The sequence below is a fragment of the Amyelois transitella genome, chromosome 14 (assembly GCF_032362555.1).
Source record: "Amyelois transitella isolate CPQ chromosome 14, ilAmyTran1.1, whole genome shotgun sequence".
NCBI classification, from domain to species: domain Eukaryota; kingdom Metazoa; phylum Arthropoda; class Insecta; order Lepidoptera; family Pyralidae; genus Amyelois; species Amyelois transitella.
The window spans coordinates 619,803-640,253 of NC_083517.1; the positions used below are offsets into that span (position 1 = coordinate 619,803).

The following is a 20,451-nucleotide window of genomic DNA, read 5'->3' on the forward strand; positions in this document are numbered from 1 at the left end:
TGTAAGTGACAGGGTAAAAGAAAGCCAAAGAAACGAACGACGACATTCCTACTTACGTCATCACCAAATATGGCAGAATTAAAATACAAACGAGAGAATGCATCTGAAAAACCAACTCGTAAAAGGAAACAAGCAGTTACTAAGTCTCTTTACATTGATGATGACTCAAATGAAGAGCGCTCTGATCAAGAGGACGAAGAAGATGATTGTGCCTGTATTTACTGCAACGATCTCTACTCACGTTCAAAGCCTGGTGAGGGGTGGTTGAGGTGCAGGCGGTGCAGTCGTTGGGTTCACGCAGCCTGTGCTGATTTGCCAAAGCGTACCAAAAATTTTGTTTGCGAATTGTGCAATTAATTTTTACTGTTGTCTCTTATTTTATCATTTTTTTTATGTTGATGGCTGTGTATGTCATTTAGTCCATACGACTCGTGTCGTTTTGTCCATACGGTATGGACAAAACGGATTTTTCTTGATCTTCATTTAATACTAAATATTTTTGTAAGTGTTGATTTTTCTGACAAAATCTATATGATTCCTGTTAACCAATTAATATAAGCAAAGTTGTAAGTAAAAAATATGTTCCTATTATGAATAATATTAAAGTTATTGATGACTGATAAAACGATATGTCATTTTGGACGTACTTCCCCTAAGTAACATTGAAAAAATAAACATTATTGTTTAAGCTGTTGAAAAGGTGGTTTTATTTACAACCTAATTAACCACATTGTATTATTTTAAGCGCCAAATAATTATTGCTCAGCAAAGGCATGCATTGTCATCATAATTTCACCTCTTGGCATTTACCCCTTGAATTATAAACTACTTACTTAATAGGCTTCATCTGAATGAATAATAATAAATATAAATATATACGGGACAAATTACACAGATTGAGTTAGCCTCGAAGTAAGTTCGAAACTTGTGTTACGAGATACTAACTCAACAATACTATGTTTTATAATAAATACTTATAAAGATTAACATTCAAGACCAAGGCCAATCAGAGAAAGTTCGTTTCTTATTATGCCCTGGACGGGATTCGAACCCGGTGTCACAGACTAGCGCACTACCGCTGCGCCACACAGGCCGCAAAAAATGAAGATCTCCGGGACCAATGCAGTGCACTTAAGCATCGGGACTTCGTCTTGGACTAAGTACTAGCGATCAATAAAATAAGCTGATATTACTATTTACAAACTTAGGGTGAGTATACAAGAAAGTGGCCTAAAAACTGTGGATTGTTATTAAAATTTAAGGTTGGTAATCTAGGTACTAGCTAGAATTGAGATAACGCATCCGTCTGGACGTGGCCTTAAAGTCTTCATTTTATTTGCAATTAAAAAATTATAGGTAAGTACTCGTATATGTCAAAATATTGGTAGGTTCCAACGCATTTACATATTTATTTACCAATTCATGTTCACAGAAAACATACCAATTAAAAATACAAAAAAAAAACAATAGTAATTCTTCTTTCTTTCTTTTCTGCTTATTTCTAACAGATGACAGAGACAGGAGACATGATGAGAATTGTCATTGACGCATTATTTTTTAAATACATCTTTTATACAGAATAAGTATACCTATCAAATTACGCACATAGACATACAATTTGAAATGGATTACGAGGCAAGAGCACAAAACATATGCCACCGACATCGCAAAGTTGTCCCTCCGGGCGAATAATTACTTACTTGAGATTGCGAACAATCTTCATCTGACCAAAAATAACGAAGGAACAGAGAAGGCGAGGCCCTGGATGTTTATAGGATCAGGTGATAGTTGTGCCGTAACTACCCTTGTGGGGTAGACAGGGCCAACAGTCTTGAAAAGACTGATAGGCCTCGTTCAGCTTTTTCGCTTAATGATAGAATTGAGATTCAAATAGTAACAGGTTGCTAGCCCATCGCCTAAAAGAAGAATCACAAGTTTTAAACCCGTCCCTTAGACATATTTTACGACATTCATGGAAACGAGATAGGGTGGTCCTTTTCTTTTTTTTTTTTTCATTTATGCAGGGAACCTAACGGCTTTAGTGATAAAGTTGTACCACATTGTCTTAATTGGTGTAAGGTAGGTTGCCCAGGTATCTAAGGAGCCCTGTGTACCTGTCACTTTCTTTTGTTGTAAATCGTATCTCAACGTAATGACTTTGTTTCTGTATCCGTGGTAATTTCGCTTTTACTGCCCGTGTTTTTTTTTAGTTTATTTTGTTGTGATTTCTTTTGTCAATATACTTTTTGTTTGTTAAGTTCAATGTACAAGGCAGAGTTTACTGCAAAAGTGGGACAGGGCGAGCCTCGTCGAACTTTCAAAATGATGTCAAAATTAAAATAGAATAGAATAGATTTATTTTCAAAATTGGATACAAGGTATCATTTATTGACGTCACATCACTTAAATCTAATTATAAGTACTACCGCTTCCAAAGCATATTATGTGTAGAAGAAGCGGCGGAACAAACTACACTGCAGCATTTTCATCGGACGTCAATTTACAAATATAGATCTCTTTAAACTACTTCGTGGACGAATGCACATTGTCTATATTAAAAGAAATGTATGAATTTAGAACTAATAGTTTTCCAACATGTTTTACCGTCATGACAGTGTACAAATGTTAAAAGTAACTGTCCAGACAAACCTTTTTTTTAAGAATTTAAGTGTTTCACTAGAAAAATAGTCAAACAGTTGTTGAAATTATTGTTATTAAGTTTTTGTGTGTACCTAAAAATTGAATCACAATTCTATCATTAAGCCAAATAGCCGAGCGTGGCCCATCAGTCTTTTCAAGACTGTTGGCTCTGTCTACCCCACAAGGGATATTGACCATGTGTATGCATACATGTATGTATGTATGTATTTATGTATGTATGTATGTATGTGTGTACAAATTTAATCCTGGTATCCAATAAAACATAATTTTGAAGGTGTATTATCTTTCCGCGCTATATATCTTTTGCACCAGCCCACCAGGAGTACCTTAGTCTTCGCGATCACTAGATAACAACACCCAGCTTTTCTCAATCTCGACAAAGACGAAGGATTACCGTTTCGGCTAACAGCTAACAAATTGAACGACGTGTCTCCGAAACGCTGGAGGCATTATTCGCCTTTTTGCAGCTTAAAAGCTACACAATAAATAACACATCTTATAAAGATGTACCAAAAAAGACGCACGGATAGTGATAAAAAACATTAATCGCGTTTTTTTAAGGAAAAGGCTGTTTTCGGGAAAAGGACATTTTATTTGTGATTTATAGTATTTGTATTGGTTGGGATGTAGAGAATAGTTTTTTGTATTCTTTATAAATTTAGACGGTGGAAGGTAGTAGATAAATCTGTTAATACAGCAGAAATAAGTTAATGAATTAATGGATTTATAGAATTAATAGAATAAAGATGTTGTCTCTGCCTACCTCTCCGGGAAAAGGCGTGATTTTATGTGTGTATGTATGTTATTAATGAAATAAGCTGAAATTCGGCATATTTATAACTAATGGCTATCGAAGGAATTCTTGAAATTTTCGTAATTGTGCCTTCTTTAAAAGTGATGAACCGATTCCCTTACAATTTTACCCGATCGCCTTGTTTAATAAAAAAGTAATATCATTTCTCAGCATAATATTTAATGTTTGTTTTATCAAAATCGGTCCATTAAAAAAAGTTATCATCATTTTAATGAATTCAAAGAATGAGATGAGTTGCATTGGAAGCGGTAGTAGTTATAGTGTTGGCTCTGTCTACCCCGAAAAGGATGTAGATATGACTATATGTATGTATGTTTACATAGAAATAGCAAAGCAAGTAATTAATGATCACGTTTAGATTGTACGCGACGCGAGTGCAACTAATCAATTTCCAGTAATTGTTCTGATATCCAGAACTAATTAACAAACTTGTGCTTTAGATGCCCTGTTTATGTATTACCTAGTACTTACATACATATAATCACGTCTATATCCCTCGCGGGGTAGACAGAGCCAACAGTCTTGAAAATACTGATAGGCCACGTTCAGCAGTTTGGCTTAATGATGGAATTGAGATTCAAATAGTGACAGGTTGCTAGCCCATCGCCTAAAAGAAGAATTCCAAGTTTATAAGCCTTTCTCTATAGGGTACCATAGTTTTCTTGTAGCCTACAGCCTTTTATCAAGTCTAATGGAGTATACTGTACCCTATAATATTTAAAGCATAATCTACATATACTAATATTATAAAACTGAAGAGTTTGTTTGTTTGTTTGAACGCGCTAATCTCTGGAACTACTGGTTCGAATTGAAAAATTATTTTTGTTTTGAATAGACCATTTATCGAGGTAGGCTTTAGGCTATATATATAATAACACGCTGTAACTAGAAAAAAGAAATAATGGAAAATGAGAAAAAAACGGGGAAAAAAATTATTCATCCTTGAGGGCTTCAATGATGCCCAAAATAACTATTTCACGCGGACGAAATCGCGGGCACAGCTAGTTAGTAATAATTAAGGTCGTAGCAGTGCTACGAATTTCGTAGCATCGCTACAAGTTTGCATTCTTACATGTAATCAAAGAAGAATCGGAAGAATAACTTTTTCGTTATTTCCACGTGTCCGTCGACCCTGCGCATCGTGGTCATAATAATATCCATGAACCGCTTCATCGATATTAACATTGTTCGGAAAAAGGTGGTTCTCACTTTGACCTGCATGTTTGTATGTTTGTCCGTGATTATCTCGCGATTCGCTGAACCGATTTTGATGCGGATTTCAAGAGAGTGTCTTTTACACTTAGGAGAAGATTGTAGAAATTCAAGCTACTTGAAAAAAGGAGGATATCGATTGGGGGCGGTTGTCTTTTTTACAAACATCATTTAAGAACCTATATCTGTGTTAGCTGTGCTTGTTTTATTGCATAATTTAAACAACAGTGCCGTGTGGTTCCCGGCACCAATAGAAAAAAGAATAGGAACACTCCATCTCTTTTCCATGGATGTCGTAAAAGTCGACTAAGGGATAGGCTTATGAACTTGGTATTCTTTTTTTGGGCGATGGGCTAGCAAACTGTCACTATTTGAATCTCAATTCTATCATTAAACCAAACAGCTGAATGTAGCCTTTCAGTCTTTTCAAGACTGTTGGCTCTGTCTGACCCACAAGAAATATGGACGTGTCTATAAGTATGTATGTTTAAACAACAGTCATTCTAAAAAAATATATTCGGGGTTTCACAAGCTCAGTAGTTTTGAAAGGTACCTACCTAGTCAGTCTAGAATTGTAATTACAAAATGAAATATCAGGTACCATTTTAATTTACTTTCAAATTAAAATTACAACATCGAAATTGTAAAAATCGGTAAATTGAATTAACCTTGAAATGAAAATTCAATTTGGCAAAAGTGATTGCAGCATGAATAATTTGTTAGTGTCCTGTCCATCCATTTACGGCTGTGAGCGGTGAGCGGGGCCGGCCTCCGCCCGCCGTCTCTTCGCAAATATTGACAAAGGTGGCACTGGTGGCAGCGCCGGCTCTAGCAGAGTTTTGGTCGGGGGCGAGTTACTTTTGGCGCCCAGTACGGTCGAGACAAAAATATTGATTTTTTGAGTGCCATGATTTTAATTGTATTTGTCGTGAGACTGCTTGTACTTATGTTTTGTTGTTAGGATATTGCAGTATTAAATAATAATTGTCGTATTGTTATGTATAGTAAATATATTATATAGTAAATGTCCCATAATAATGTATTAAAGTTTTTTGGTAAAGACAAAAGTATGAATAAAGTCAAAATAACAATGTGCTTGAAAATAAAGATGTTATCGGAGATTTTTAAAGTGTGATTCAGTTTATTAATCTACATCCCTCCAGTTATATAATTCAACGACTCTTTCCTCTCATGGTGACTCTAACTTGCATACTTAGCATGTGTACGCAACGATGAATTTGTAAAGATATTAGCTCCCTACAATATAGCGTTCAAAACGTGGTAATTGTCTTCACAACTGCGGCGCCCTAAAATACTCGCTCGGCGCGTCCTTTACTCCGCCCCATGCTAGGGCCGGCGCCGGCTGCTAACCTCGAAACCTGAGCATCGCTATATTTACCTGTAATAGATGTAATTAGTCGTGTCGACCAGCTGCCTATAAAATCCCCAGAACTTGTTTGATCAGTTAATATGATACTTTCTAAGGCCGGAAACATTTGTACGGTGTTTTATTCCGACAAATATTGGACTCTCTCGACGATGCGTGGCAGTATGACTTGAAATCACTCGAATCATTTCTTATTTCTTATATAAACAGCGCCGTGAGGTTCCCGGTGACGATAGAAAAAAGAATAGGACCACTCCATCTCATTCCCATGAATGTCGTAAAAAGCAACTAAGGGAAAGGCTTATAAACTTGGGATTCTTCTTTTAGGCGATGGGCTTGCATTACATTGGCCTGTCATTATTCGAATCTCAATTTTATCTCAAACACAGCTGTGACCCTATCAGTCTCTTCAAGACTGTTGGCTTCGTCTACCCCGCAAGGGATATAGACGTGATTACCTATATGTATGTGGTTTGCAACATTAACACATTGCAATTTTTAATACGACCATATTTTATAAATCACATATCAATTACAATAAAAATAAACACCTTTTATCGACAGCTTTATTAAAGGGTCTATTCGCGAATTCGTAATGTCGTATTCGTCTGCTAACGACAGTAAGCAGCTGCCTATAGCACAATCTGGTACTAGTGTTGCAACGATTTATCGAAAATCCGACAGTATCGATGATATCGCAGCTATACCTAATGTCGATAGCTACAGCGATATTTCCCTCACTCGATATCATTTGGGTAATATATCGTTTACCTTCATTAATATATAGTGACGTTTATATCCCTTGCGGGTTGCACAGAGCTAATAGTCTTGAAAAGACTATTAGCTCTGTGCAACTGTGCAACTGTCTGTACGTGTCCTACGTACAGCTAAAAAAAAAAACAGAAAATATCGTTAAGCATAATTCAACTTAATTAATAATTTTAACTTTATAATAATATTGGCAAATGTTATTGTTATAAGGGAAGTTTTTAAAAAAAGGAATCATAGCATTCATAGGTTTTCAGATAGGGAATTAAAGATTCAAGGATTTACAGATTAAGGGACATATTTCAAATGTCGATAGTCTCGATACAAACCGTACATTTTATCGATTTTTGATATTATAATACACATGATTAGCTCTATAACCGTTGCGGGATAGACAGGGCCAATAGTCTTGAAAACACTGATAGCCCATGTTGAACTGGTCTGGCTTAGCGATACAATTGAGATTTTTAAAGTTACAGTGACAATAAATATTTTCATCAGTTCGTTAAAATTATCGATAAATACTTTACGAACCATCGTGCATCCCTACATTGGGTACCAGTGGTTCCTAATGGAAAATTAACTCGGTATAATACAGAGATTATCCGCATACAAGTTAATACAGGGCCCGCACAAAGGGAATAAGCATCAAAATAGTACAATAGGGCGGATTATCCGGGTAACCTACGCGCAGATTATTTAAGCCACGCCCGTCGCTTCGTGTATTTATTATACCAACTAGACGGTTAATCGATTATTTATTTATTTAAATGAAGTTGTCGACGAATTTTAATATAATTGTTGGGAAAATCTAAGGACTACGCGACTAAGGGATATGCTTTAAAACTTGGGATTCTTCTTTTAGGCGATGGGCTAGCAACCTGTCATTATTTGAATCTCAACTCTATCATCAAACCAAAAAGCTGAACGTAGCCTATCAATCTTTTCGAGACTGTTGCTCTGTCTGCCCCGCAAGGGATATAGATGTGACTATATGTATGTTATTTAACGGAATTCCATACATTGCACTATCGGAAATTAAATTACCCATTGACACATTATTATATGTGTTAGTAAGACTAAAAGGGGTGAGGCAGCGCAAAATATCAAGTTTCCGATACTATAATGTCATTACGCGCAGCTCGTAACTGGATTGTGTGGTGTAGTGTGTAAGATAGGCTTCTTACGGCTAACACGGCTAAGACCGCCGCCCCGGCTGCGTAAGAGCATAAGCTATTTATGTTCTTTACTTAAACTGGGGCATGTGTAGTTATTATGATACTAGAGGCCGCCCGTAACTTCGTCCGCGTGGTAACCCAATCATAACGTAACATTCAATCTCGCGGGAACTCCGGGATAAAAGCCTATACGTTATTCTGGGTCTTCAGCTACCTGCATACCGAATTTCATCGTAATCGGTTCAGTAGTTTTTGCGTGAAAGAGTAACAAACATTCATACTCAATACACTAACATACACGCAAACTTTCGTATTTATAGATAGATAGATAGATAGATAAAACTCTTTATTGTACCATAAGAGTAAAAAAACAATATTTATAATATTAGTAGGATAGGGGGGCAGCCAGAAACTATCGCCGTCCCGTTTCACATACATGCAAATTGTCACGTCTATATCCCTTGCGGGGTAGACAGAGCTTACAGTCTTGAAAAGGCTGGTAGGCTCAGCTTCAGCTTTTTGGTTTGATGATGGAATTGAGAATTATTTCTGCATTGAATAGACCATTTATCCAGGAAGGCTATAGAACATCACGCTGCAACTATAAGGAGCAAAGAAATAATGGAAAATGTGAAAAAAAGACCGGGGAAAATTTTAACGCATTTAGCCACCCACTAAGCATAGTTCAACTCACACGCCGCCGTACAGTGCATTGGTAGAAAACACTGGCATCACCGTGACCAGACAACGGTGACCTTGACTCGATCATTGCGCCAGCGCAGCTCTAGAAAAGCGCGTGCGCCGGAGCGGAACGATCGTGAACTTATTTCCGATGACAATACGGCATTTATGTCACCAGTCTCAGTATTAATTGTAACGAATCATAGTAATATATACATAGATACATACATACAATCACGCCTCTTTCCCGGAGGGGTAGGCAGAAACTACCTCTTTCCACTTGCCACGATCTCTGCATACTTTCTTCGCTTCATAATAATATATATGTACATCAACAGTTTTAAAAGTAATTTGAACTATATCAATCAATGAATACAAAGAGGCTTATAAACCTGAGATTCTTTTGTAAGCGATGGGCTAACAACCTGTCACTATTTGAATCTCGAGTCTGATGTTAAGCCGTTCAGCTGAACATGGCCTTTCAGTCTTTTCGAAGCTGTTAGCTCTGTCTACCCCGTGAAGGATAAAAACGTGATGATATGTATGTATGAATACAAAGATCGTTTATGGTCAAAACGTTAAGGTGCCCGTTTAAAGAGGGCGATATGCAATATGCGCTTATAGAAGCACAGATTCGAATCTTTCAGACAATTTTTTTTTTGAGTGTCGTACATTACAATTAGTTCAATTTTGAGGGAGTGAGAAACCATCGTGAGGAAACCTGCACACTCATGTCACTACATGTGTAACCAATGTAGCTATAAGTGTAAGGTACTCCTGGTCAGTAAGTCTCTGCCTAAAAACCTGATTACCCAATCTAGGATCATGGTCAAAGCTTCACCGCCTCTTTCCAAAGGTATATGTTGTGTTCTGGCACAAAACCCAGGAGTAAGAAGAGAAAAATATTTATACCAATATATGTACGTCTTCTTCCTCCTGGCTTTAGGCTTTAGGTCCAGCATCCTCGCCTCTCTGGAGAGGAGCCCGGGGGTTATGCCTTTGACCATGGATCCTGGATTGGGTGAGTCAGGTTTTAACACAAAGCGACTCCCATCTGACCTCCGCAACATCTCTCAACATCACCGTAAGGGTTATGTAAATATTTATTTATTTATTTAAACTTTATGCAAGTAAAATGTACAACAGGTGGACTTAATGCCACAAGGCATTCTCTGCCAGTCGAACCTTTGGATCAAACTGAGATGGATGATGTAAATAATGATAATAAAGAATGAAGCAATCAATCTGTAATTCATAAAACTTTCGCGACAATACCGTCTTTACACTTGTTTTCTACGCAAGTCACATATAGATATAAATTGTACGTATGACAAAAACTTGAATAATTGTTTAAAGATCTTATTCTAGATTTAGCATGCCATAACATTTATTTCAAACTTTGTATATATAAGTGTATGACTATAGGTCAGAGAGCGATTTGTCCGTAATTCCCAAAAGTACATATATTTATAATTACCTATGTGTACCACCCTTAAATATTTATCATAACATTTAGAAAATCATGTAATCTATGAGAAATCGTCTAAATAAATAAAATCTGCTTGAATGCACTTATAAGCGTATAACCTAATGTTGGACGCACCGCAGCGTGACGAGTAGATCCGGACTTCGTCAACAACAGATTGCATTAAGCCTGCTTCACACGAGATTAGTGAGAGGACAAGCGGACCCAGGGCCCAAAGCATTGTGCCAGAGAGTGAGAGGAAAAAATTGTGTGATTTCACTTTTAATTAGGTATGGCGTTGTATTCTCTTAAGTATTCATATGAATATGAAATGAAGACTGCTACCAACCTGTTCCCACTTGAATCTTAATTCTATTAATAAGCCAAACAGCTGAACTTGGCCTTTCAGTCTTTTCAGGACTGCTGGTTCTGTCTACCCCGCATGAATATATGTATGTATGTGAAATTTAGAATACTATAGCTTTTAAATATCTTATCTTTGATGTGACGTAAATACAAATTTAAGTAAATCACCGATAAAACAACAAACATTTGATATATAAGCCATGTTACAAACTCCTTTGTCTATGTAAAGTAACTTTAACGTTAACTGTAATTAAAAAATATATATTATAACGTCTTGAAAGTAATTATGTCTTTTTTAATTCCAGCGCAAATATAAATTTTCATAATAATCAATAACGATTTTTGCTTTTGTTTTATCCAATTAGATCTATCTGAATGGACAATTTATTGGGTATTCCTATTTATCTCGAAAAACTTGAAATTAAAAAAAAAAAACATAACATATAACTTTTCTGCTAAACAAGTTTCTTTTTATTTAACTCGTAATTATAAGTCATTGCACGAAATTGATCCATTTTAAGGATACAAATATGAATATAATCAATGGTCAATTGTATAAATAAAGACAGTGTGCAGTAACTTTCCTGCTAAGCTCGTGTGAACCAGGCACAATCGACACATCAACAATCAACAAGGGCCCCACTCGCCTCAAAGCGGCGAACTCACTCGGAAGAATTGCTTAACACTATCCAAATAAAGGAGGTCTACTCGCAAAGGATTCACTAAGCAGATAATTTTCGTTCTATCCGAACCTTATAAGCTGTCAATCAAGTACCTACGCATTTTATTCAGATTTCTATGGCAGTATGGTAACAATACGCAAACGATTGTGTTATTCGTACTGTATTTTAATATTTACACGCATATTTCGGGAAATTTCTTAGATGGATGATCGTTTTATACAAGTCGTTTTTTTTTACGGTTTTATTAAGTGATGCTATGGTACTTATGATAAAAAAAACCAGCAGACAGAGGCAACTGTCTCAAAGACTGTAAGGCCACGTTCAGCCGTATGGCTTAATGAAGGAATTGATATACAAATTGTTCTAGATTCTAGATCAAGAATATTATAACTATGTTTCATTTCCCCTTTCTCTTAAGAAAGACAACGTAGAATGCTTATTTATAAATAAATACATTCCTTTAAAATATATACGAAGTGTGCAGGGATCGAGGCAAGTGGAAACATGTGGTCTCTGCCTACCCCTCCGGGAAAGAGGCGGGATTTATTTATATATGTATAAGAATGAGAGCATTCAAACTTCTAAGTAAAAAGTGATTGATACTTTAAAAAAGTAGGTAAAAGGTAGTCTCTGCCTACTCCTGGTGAGAACAGCCGCCTTGGCCATGTATATACCCAAATTTCCTACAAACTACAGAGAAAAAAGAATAGGACCACTCCTTGTCTTTCCCGTGGATGTCGTAAAAGGCAACTTAGGGATAGGTTTATAAACTTGGGATTCTTCTCATAGGCGATGGGCTAGCAACCTGTCACTATTTGAATCTCAATTCTATCATCAAGCCAAAAAGCTGAAGTTGGCGGCCTATCAGTCTTTTCAAGACTGTTGGCCCTGTCTACCCCGCAAGGGATATTAACGTGACTATATGTATATACAGAGAAATTGTCAATGTCAAAAGCCTATCAATGACCGCAACACGGAGGCGCCGGACAAAGACGCTTCTTTTAATCTGTCCCTGAACTAATACATTGCGGAATAATTTCTCCACAGTGCTGAATCGCCGTATAAATAGTCTAGCGGCGGAACTACGGCCAGTCACAACCGGACTTCCTACAGCAACATGAGGTTTCTGGTAGCCATCGGATTGCTGTGCCTGGCGGCCGCTGTCTTCGGCCATGGCCACCACCACGAGCACGGCGGCGGGCACGACCACCACGCCCACCACCACCACGAACACGGCGGGCATGGACACAAGGGACATAAGGGACACCATCACCACCATAAAGGCGATCACGGCCATCACGGGAAGCATCACCACGGGGAACATCATCATGAGCACGGCGGCGGCCACAAGAAGCATTGGGATGAACATGACCACCACGGGGAACACCACGAGCACGGTCACCACCATAAAGGCGGGAAGCACGGCCATCATGAGCACCACGATAAAGGAGAACACACCGATGGTTACCACAAGAAGTACCACAAGGACCACTTCCACAAGGACCACCACTTCCACGACGGCCACCACGTCGACGGGAAGCACCACAAGCACGATCACCACCACGCCCACCACCACGAGGACGGTGGTCACCACAAGAAGGGTGGTCACCACCATTCTGGCCACCACGAAGGGCATCACGGTCACCATGGCCACCACGATAAGGGTCACCACGATGAGGGTCACCATGAACACCACGGTCACCACGGTCACGACGAGCACCACCACGGTCACCACGACCACGGGAAGAAGGGAGGTCATGAGGACCACAAGCATTGGGGATTCCACCACGGCAAGCACTGAGCGCGTCACCAATTATCTAGACATGGGAATGTCTGTTGTTTATCTTGTTGTTGTTGCTATTTTTATACAGAGTAAATAATTTTTCTTATGTCATTTGTTTCGTCTAACCGTTAGGCCCTTGTTAGATTCCCAAAATTCCACTCCCTTCATTACCTTTACTCTTTTTTCATTCTTTTTCATTTCATCAAAAGAACCGTATATATATAAATTCGTACAGTTCCCAAAAAAACTAACAACATCATAACCACCAGCTTTGATAACACCAGGTTTTTTAGACAAAAAAAAACACAATAAATACTTCAAATAACACAGACTGAAATAGACCCTAAAAAATCCTTATTTTTACAAAATATTGACTAAACAATGTTGCTTAAACTGAAGGGTTAACTAGGCTAGGTGGGGCTTTACACCTGACTCACAAAATATACCCAAACAATGGACCTCCCTTACGCCCTCAGCCGGGATGACCTAATGACAGTCACCGCTGAAGTTGTTAATATTATTATAGCGGGAAAATTTGATTATTATAGGAGGGTTTTTCGACACGCTAAGAAGAACTAAACACTTTTTTTTATATCAAATTCGGACTAGAATGTTCACTCCCAAACCGACCGAATACACTTAATCATGTAGATAAAAAAATCTTGGGATTCTTCTTTTGGGGGATGGGCTAGCGACCTGTCACTATTTGAATGTCAATGCTATCATTCAGCTAAACAGCTGAACGTGGCCTTTCAGTTTTCCGAGACTGTTAGCTCTGTCTACCCCGCAAGGGATATAGACGTGACTATATTTATATATATATGTATGTATGTACAAAAATAAGTATAAAAGTTACAGTAAAAAGAAAAATAACAAAACTAAATTCACGCGAATCAAACCACGGGCAACAACTATTGTGTTTGAAATGGCCTTAAACCGTTGCCTCATCATGAGGTGGTCCTGACCTTGTTGCTGTCACCTTTTCTCTGTTCATGGTCACGTTGACTCCTCCGAGGCGCAGTGGTTAAACGTCGGATACCACATTGAGAGTTCTGGGTTTGAGTCCTAGCACTTTGCACAAATGAATCATCAAACACAAGAAAATACGAGATTGATTTTAATAGGAATTTTGTTATATTCATTGAAAGATTGTGATTGTAATTCGTAGGTAACAAACTTCATAAAACTTCAACTAACAGCTATCTATACTAATGTTATAAAGCTGAAGTTTGTTTGTTTGTTTGAACGCGCTAATCTCAGGAACTACTGGTTGGAATTGAAAAATTACTTTGTTTTTAATAGACTATTTATCGAGGAAGGCTTTAGACTATTTATCATCACGCTGCAACTATAAGGAGCGAAGAAATGATGGAAAATGTGATAAAAACGGGGAAAATTATTCCTCCTTGAGGGCTTCAATGATGCCCAAAATAACTATTCCACGAGGACGAAGTCGCGGGCACAGCTAGTCATTCATATCTATATAACTTTATATATACTATATAAATTTTCACTAACTAATATTAGCTTACATTGACCTTACATGTGAAATTGGCGTTCGGTAAAGGAGGAACAAAAAGTCGAATATTTTTTAATTTAAAATATTTATTTCATCAAAGTAAAAACGATTATCTATGCACATTTGCCATCTCATGGATACATAGGTTATTGATACTTTTACTAAAAAAATGCAACCAACTAAAAACCATTCGGACGGGAATCAATAAAATCTTTGAAGGTGGTTTGGACTGCCCCGTATCGTAGTTGAATTTTACCCTTAAACGAAGTTATGTAATTTTTGAAAAAAAAAAATAAAATTCAATTTCATAAAAAAAATAGACTTCGAAAATTGAATGTAATTAACGGGATGATTTTCTTCTACACGAGCAGAACCGCGAGCGTTCACTAGTGTGTCCCAAAAAGGAAACGCGAACGAATATCTTAGTTACAGATTTCGGACAAACATACAATTAATTAATCACGTCTGTATCCCTTGCGGGGTAAACAGAGCCAGTAAGTGATAGTGACAGGTTGCTAGCCTATTGCCTAAAAGAAGAATCCCAAGTTTATAGGCTTACCCCTTCGCCTTTTTAGACATCTATAGAAAAGAGATATGTAGATTGGTTCCATTCTTTTTTTCTATCGGTGCCGGCGACCACATGGCACAAACATTTATTCATATAAATAAGCCAATGTAAATATTCTTCTAAATCTAATAACTGTCTTGTAATCGATGAGACAAGATGTTTGTTACTCTTTCACGCAAAAACTACTGAACCGAGTACGATGAAATTTGGTATATAGGTAACTGAAGACCCAGAATAACATATAGGCTACTTTTTATCCCGGAGTTCCCGCGGGATTGATTGTTAAGTAATGATAGGGTTTCCTAGCGGACGAAGTCGCGGGCAGCGTCTTGTTTGTTATATTTCTTTTTATGTACAATAAAGAGTTTACAAACAAACAAACATTTGCCCATAAGTTGTTCCAATGCCCCCGTTCGCTCAGAATAAAGTTACCTGTATTCTTACCTTTTATGACTTCGGACAAACAAATTCATCAGCGCCATTATCACGCGACTTCGTCATCTTCGACATCATTGAAGCCCTCAAGATAAATAATTTTTCCCGTTATTTTTACATATTCCATTATTTCTTTGCTCCTTATAGTTGCAGCGTGATGTAATATAGCCTAAAGCTTTCCTCGATAAATGATCTATTCAACGCAAGAAGATTTTTTGAATTCGAACCGATTCCTGAGATTAGCGCGTCCAAACAAACAAACAAATAACAAACTCTTCAGCTTTATAATATTAGTAAAGATAAGCGTATCTACTGGTATCTACACTCTTTAATGTGTGTTTTTTATTTCATTCTCAGTTTTGGACATAAACTAAATAGTTTTAATACTGCAAATAGATTTGGCCGGCTGTCGTCTTGAATCTTGATCAGTGCAAGTTTATTAGACATAAACACACACATTTAGTCACGTCTACATCCCTTGCGGGGTACACAGAGCCAACAGTCTTGAAAAGACTGAAAGATCACGTACAGTTGTAAGGCAAAATAATGGAATTGAGATTCAAATAGTAACAGGTCGCTAGCCCATCGCCTACAAGAATCCAGAGTTTATAATTCCCTTAATCTCTTTTACGATTGACGAAATTCTCATGTGCCGGGAACCACACGCATATCTATCTCTTCAATGTTTGTTTTTAATTTCATTCTCACTTGTTGACTTAATAGGGAACATTAATTAATTATTATCTGCACCGTCAGTCCCGTTCGCGTCTTCACCACTCTGGGGAGGAGCCCCGGGTGAGATTATGACCGTGATCCTGGATTGGGTAAGTCAGGTCTTCGTCCGAACTGATGACCGTCTGACCTCCGCAACCTTTGCAGGGGAACCTAACCCATATTGGAATATGGTTACACATCCATTTGCCAGGTCAGACTAAAAATCTTACACTGCCTATACCCGATAGGAAGAAATCTTTTCGACAGGAAACAGTACTAGATTCCACAGAAATTTCACACATGATGCTTGAGTCATTATAATTGTAATTTTTTTTATGTTAAACTAGAGGCCGCCCGCAACTCCGTCCGCATGGAAACCCTATCAATCCCGCGGGAACTCCGGGATAAAAAGTAACCTATATGTTATTCTGAGTCTTCAGCTACCTACATACCAAATTTCATCGGAATCGGTTCAGTAATTTTAGCGTGAAAGAGTAACAAACATCCATACTGACATACTCACAAACGTTCGCATTTATAATATTAGTAGGATTTCAACAAAAATAGTTAATTCGTTTGTAACCGACTACGAAAAAGGAGGAGGTTCTCGATTACACCGTATTTTTTAAGTTAACCTAAAACAAAAGGAGATTATTGTTACAAACAGCTAAATCCAAGCATCCACCAACCTATTGTGCTGCTTAACGGTCGCTGAGCACATGTTTTTGTTAAGCTTTTTGCACCAATTAAGAATTAGCCAACTTAAAATCGGCGTGACAACAACATTATATAGTTGCCACAAACACTTATAAGTAACTTATATCAAAAATATTGTCATACAAATTTTTCTTAGGCCTAAAATAATGTTGCAATACCAACTTTAATTAGGCGGAACGGTACAGCCGCGCCGTTCCGTCCTTGTCAGCTGGTTTCACCGCTCGTAACTTGCAACTTTAAGATATAAATGCTCCATCTCGCTGGTACGAAGCCAGTGCACTTCCAGAATCCAAAACAGGCAGACAGACAAACATACATCATGAGGACGCTCGTCCTATTCACCATAGGATGTGTTCTAGTGACCGTTTGGGGCCGGGAGATTGCCCAGGCGGACTTGGAGACCGCAGCGAGTCACCACAAAGGCCATCACCACGAGGAGGGGGGTGGAAAGGAGCACCACGCCCACCATCACCACCACCACGACGAGGGCGGCCACAAGGGGCACAAAGGTCATCACCACCACCACAAAGGCGAGCACGGGGAACACCACAAACATCACCACAAAGGGCATCACCACGAGCACGGAGGCGGTCACAAGAAGCACTGGGACGAGCACGACAAGCACGGCCACCACCACGAGCACGGGCATCACCACAAAGGCGGGAAGCACCACCACAAGAAGCATCACGATAAAGGGGAAGAGACTGAGGGTTACCATAAGAAGTACCATAAGGACGAGTACCATAAAGATCATCACTTCTACGATGACCACCACAAGGAGGGCAAGCACCACAAACACGGGCACCACCACGGGCATCACGAGCATAAAGGGGGTCACCACAAGAAGGGTGGTCACCACCACTCCGGCCACCACGAAGGGCACCACGGCCACCACAAGCACCACGACAAACACCACTATGATGAGGACCACAAGGGGCATAAGGGGCATCACGGGCACGAGGAACACCACCACCACCACCACGACCACGGCAAGAAGGGAGGCCATGAGGACCATAAACATTGGGGATTCCACCACGGAAAGCACTGATTTTAACGTTAAGTTATTTGTTACCTATCTTTTGTTATGCGCTGTAAATAAATATCATTAAATTACTTTAGTCATATTATTTCTTTCCTCAAATCCAAGGACTCATTAAGGTTATTAAAAAAGAAATTAAGGTTTACAGGTGTAGTTCGTCCTGATGTATATCTCCCATCACCTGTGAAACGTATGCGTTAAAAAACGTAACATTGGTAAAATTCTCGTTTAGACAGAAACATTAAAATCTTAACTACGGCGCACGCGTCATACAGAGGGTCAAATTATTAGATTCTTAAGAAAAAAAAACATGTATATATAATCTTAACACAGTTTTTGTTATCTTGGTACCTTTGTCCATGTTAAAGGCTTATTTAACTTGTTACCTCCTTTAGATAAATACCATTAGCTAGCTATATAATTATATAATATCCCACACAATATCTCATAATTTCACACGCTTCAATTATCATATCTATAATATTAGGTCTACTTGTCACAAATAATTCTTTTTTTAAGCTTATTAGAAGCTTGAGCGCAGAACCTGACCCAAAGTCAGCTTTTATAAACTTTGACTACAAGAGTTCAAAGTTCAGAATGACCTCTCATTTTGAACTCTCAACTCTGTTCTACTTCAGAAAAGACAAGATAAGGGCAACACTTGTTAATAGAACCGCCAATTTATTATTATATTTTATAATTGTAATTTCTATTTATTAACAAAAAAAAACTAAAAGCAATGCAACCAAAAAACAATGTCTGAAACCGCAACGAGAGTAACATAACATCCACTACCAAAGTATTTATATTTGTGCAATTAAATGTGTCAAGAGTCATAGAAATCAGTTGGCAAAACTGATAATATATTAAAACGAATCGGTCTCGGCTGTTACGGGCGCTGTAACGGAACTAATTCGGTGACCGTAGACCGGTGTCGACACCCAGAAATCTGATTGCTAAAGATTGCGCTGTAATAGAAACTATTATCTATAAATTGGAGGTAAGACCGAGCTTGTGACACTGCGGTGACAACTCTCTTTAGACACAGCACTGTTATACAAGTGAGTATTTTTATCTAAGTTATTATAAGCATGTGCCGTGTGGTTCGCGGCACCAATACAAAAAATAATGGGACAATCTCCATCTCTTTCCCATGGATGTCGTAAAAGGCGACTAAGCTATAGCTAAGATGGGTTAGCAACCTGTCACTATTTGTATCTCAATTCTATTATTAAGCTAAATAGCTGAACGTGGCCATTCAGTCTTTTCAAGACTGTTGGCTCTGTCTACCCCGCAAGGGATATAGGCGTGACCATATGAATGTATGATATTATAAGCACAGGTATGGTTAGAAAAATATAGATGATCGTAAAAAAAAGACAAATCATTTACAGGTCACGAAAAAACATCTGTTTTATTTTGCGACAAAAAAAGTGTCATCGTTTACATTATTCTTTTCAAATGCAACACCTATCTTATTATTTGTATCATTTTTCAGAACCATGCGGCTTTTACTGCTAATAGAGTTGTTAGCATGCGCGTTAGTCACAACGCGGGCGCGGAACATCAACAGGAAGGGTGAAACTGAGCTGAAATCGATCACCGCACCCACGGGCGACCTGGCCGCCGCCGGCACAGTGCTCGACCTCGCTCCGGCGGGCTCCGAGCACGCCAAAGCCAAGGAGAGCCACCACGAGCAGGGAGGAGGCCACAAGCACGACGCCCACCACCACAAAGAAGAAGGCGAGAAGGGGGAGAAGGGATACAAATCCCACCACCACCACGACAAGGGCGAGCACGGCCACCACGAGAAACACCACCACGAGGGCCACCACGACGAGCACGGGGGCCACAAGAAGAAGCACCACGACGAGCACGACCACCACGGCGAGCACCACGAGGCTGCGCACGGGCACAAAGGCGGGAAATTCGGACACAAGAAAGGCCATAAAAAAGGCTCCAAAACGACCGGCTTCCACCACAAATCGCACAAAGACGAGTACCATAAAGAACACAAGTTCTATGATGACTTCCACAAGGGAGGGCATCACCACAAACACGGGGACTTCCACGGCCACCACGACAAGAAGGGTGGTCACCACAAGAAGGGTGGTCACCACGAGAAGGGCCACCACGAGAAGCACCACGGGAAGAAGGGCCACCACGACAAGGGGCACTATGATGAGGACCACAAAGGGCATAAGGGCCACCACGGTCATGAGGAACATTTCGCGCATCATGAAGATCATGGTAAGAAAGGCGGCCACGCTGGCGGCAAGGAACACGGGTACAGTCACCATAAAAAGGAGTAGACCTTAGAAATTGGGATTCGGAATAATATAATAGAAAAGTCATATAGCACTTGAAAGTATTTTTTTGCATTTTTGTAATGGTTTCAAATAAATCTCAAAATTGAGATGTTTCGAAAACTTACCACTTCTCTACAGTGTTATATTATTCC

At 38.8% G+C, this 20,451-nt stretch overlaps 2 protein-coding genes across 2 annotated transcripts; both read left to right on the forward strand.

Annotated features, from left to right (window-relative positions):
- The first annotated feature begins 12,332 nt into the window (after positions 1-12,332).
- LOC132902525 (histidine-rich glycoprotein-like) lies at positions 12,333-17,999 on the forward strand. The gene is made up of 2 exons (XM_060947938.1): positions 12,333-12,364; positions 17,306-17,999. The coding sequence occupies exons 1-2, from the start codon at positions 12,333-12,335 to the stop codon at positions 17,997-17,999; spliced, it is 726 nt and encodes a 241-aa protein (XP_060803921.1).
- A 1,493-nt stretch (positions 18,000-19,492) lies between these two features.
- LOC106129121 (histidine-rich glycoprotein-like) lies at positions 19,493-20,302 on the forward strand. The gene has a single exon (XM_013327592.2). The coding sequence runs from the start codon at positions 19,493-19,495 to the stop codon at positions 20,300-20,302; it is 810 nt and encodes a 269-aa protein (XP_013183046.2).
- Positions 20,303-20,451: the final 149 nt, after the last annotated feature.

Bases quoted from the DNA above. Each gene is read 5' to 3' on its own strand.
- LOC132902525 (XM_060947938.1), top strand. From the start codon at position 12,333: ATGAGGTTTCTGGTAGCCATCGGATTGCTGTG. The intron at 12,365-17,305 runs CCTGGCGGCCGC...CATAGGATGTGT, and splicing joins GTAGCCATCGGATTGCTGTG to TCTAGTGACCGTTTGGGGCC.
- LOC106129121 (XM_013327592.2), top strand. From the start codon at position 19,493: ATGCGGCTTTTACTGCTAATAGAGTTGTTAGCATGCGCGTTAGTCACA.